Here is a 1,753-nt window from a genome sequence, read left to right as displayed (position 1 = left end):
GCACACTGTTGCACTTTTATCCACAGCTTTCTTTCCGCCGTCATCGTAGGTCACTCTAAATGCAAAGTGGTCCCATACAGCAGACCTATAAAGTGCTGCTGGCGCGTCTTCCAACTCCTGTTCTTTCCCACTCGCCATACCCACACAATTCTCCACAACAACTGATTTTTCCCTGCTACACCCGGCTAAGCTGCTTCGCTTCTTCTTCTTGTTTACTACTGATGGTTGGCTTTGTTCGCAGTACTGCCACCTTCTGCTCTGGAGTGTAAATGCTTCGACTATGAGAAAAAGGAGCAGCGCATGAACCGAACGAAACACGCGAATCGAACAGAGACAGTCGAACCGAACGGTTCGGACGGTTTTCATAAATCGTCCCATCCCTAATAGATATATATAAATAACTTTATATACCTTAACATGAGGAGGTTTTTAGGTAAATAAAGCTGTCTTTAGAGAAATATTTTTGAAAATCTAGATGTTTTGATCTAGGGCTAAACCAATGAATCATGATGAATCGATTATTGAAATAATCGTCAACTAATTTATTGATTTTTAACTGGAGCATAGGGACTCTCCAAGAAACAGCCACTTAGACCACTAATTATACCCAAATTGTAATAAAATATATAAATATTTTACATTTTAGATATAAAAAGATAGAAAATCATAACTAAATACAATAAAACAGCAGTGAGATGCATTCTGACCTCCATGGCTTCCTGTGACAGCTGAGTCGTGGTGCTCAGAGGAACCAGTTGGACCAAGCCGGTGATGAGTTCTGCCGTGCTGCTTTGGGTCTCTGGAGCTTGCTTCACCGGGTTCTGCCACGTAAACAAAGCGTCAATAAAGCTGAAATAATTCCCACTCATTAACCCTTAATAAGGCAATCAGTGAAATACTTCAACATTTCAACACAACAGTGTTATTGCAATCCAGGACAAGACCTTATTACCTTTGAAACATTCAAAAAATATGGATATTTTGATGGCAAAAAATAATCTAGAAATGCCAACTTGCCCGAATATATTAAGAAAAATAACAAAAGTGCTTCTATAAGAAATTTGTGAAAAACACTCAAAGTAAAAGAAACTCTTTTTGTAAAACATAACCTTAGAGGCATTAATGCCAATACTGGCACTTAAATTTTTTTTTTGTTTATATACCTAAATATAAATGTGAACTTTTTCTTGACTTAACTTTTTTTTTTTTTTTTTACTTAATCTACAGCAGGTCAAATGCCAAAATAAGGTGTCCAGCCATGTAGCAGCATCTTTGCTGAATGGCTGGATATAGATCTTGTGCTTCTAGACTCCATTTATAATGGGTATCCAAGTGATCAAAAACGACAGCTTGACTTATACAGGGTTAACTTCAGCGGCCACACAGTTCAGGGCCCGATGTTAACCATCGCCCGATCTCCTGGGGCAGGTAGTTTTTATTGTCGGGAGACTACAAATTTCATTGCATTTGCCCGCCGGCCGGGCAAGTGCAATGATCGCAAAAAAAATTATCACTCAAAATTACTTTAAAATCACCAACATTCGATGAAAACGACCCAGAAGCGTTGCCAGCGCCATCTTTGTTGTTTTGTACACATTCTCGCGTGATTTTTGTCCACCCAGCCGCAATTTTGATGTAGTTACCAAAACGGCAAACAAGCTAGAAAGCGCTATCATATGGCAGTCTTCTGCACAGTGATGCAGGTCATACATTAAAAGATGTTCATTAAATTTTATTCGCGAGAACATAGGCG

At 39.0% G+C, this 1,753-nt stretch overlaps 1 protein-coding gene across 3 annotated transcripts in view; it reads right to left on the bottom strand.

Annotated features, from left to right (window-relative positions):
- Nucleotides 1-1,753, bottom strand: part of nf1 (neurofibromin 1) — a 136,404-nt gene that overhangs the window by 108,037 nt on the left and 26,614 nt on the right. For all 3 annotated transcript variants that reach the window (XM_015400359.1, XM_015400358.1, XM_015400361.1), the window contains exon 14: nucleotides 708-821. In XM_015400359.1, coding sequence (XP_015255845.1) covers nucleotides 708-821 — 114 coding nt within the window. The remainder of the gene's footprint in view (nucleotides 1-707; nucleotides 822-1,753) is intronic.

This window comes from Cyprinodon variegatus, unplaced genomic scaffold (assembly GCF_000732505.1).
Source record: "Cyprinodon variegatus isolate N-32 unplaced genomic scaffold, C_variegatus-1.0 Scaffold1095, whole genome shotgun sequence".
Classification (NCBI taxonomy): Eukaryota; Metazoa; Chordata; class Actinopteri; order Cyprinodontiformes; family Cyprinodontidae; genus Cyprinodon; species Cyprinodon variegatus.
Note: the sequence above shows the minus strand (reverse complement) of the source record. Positions and strands in the feature narration are given on the sequence as shown.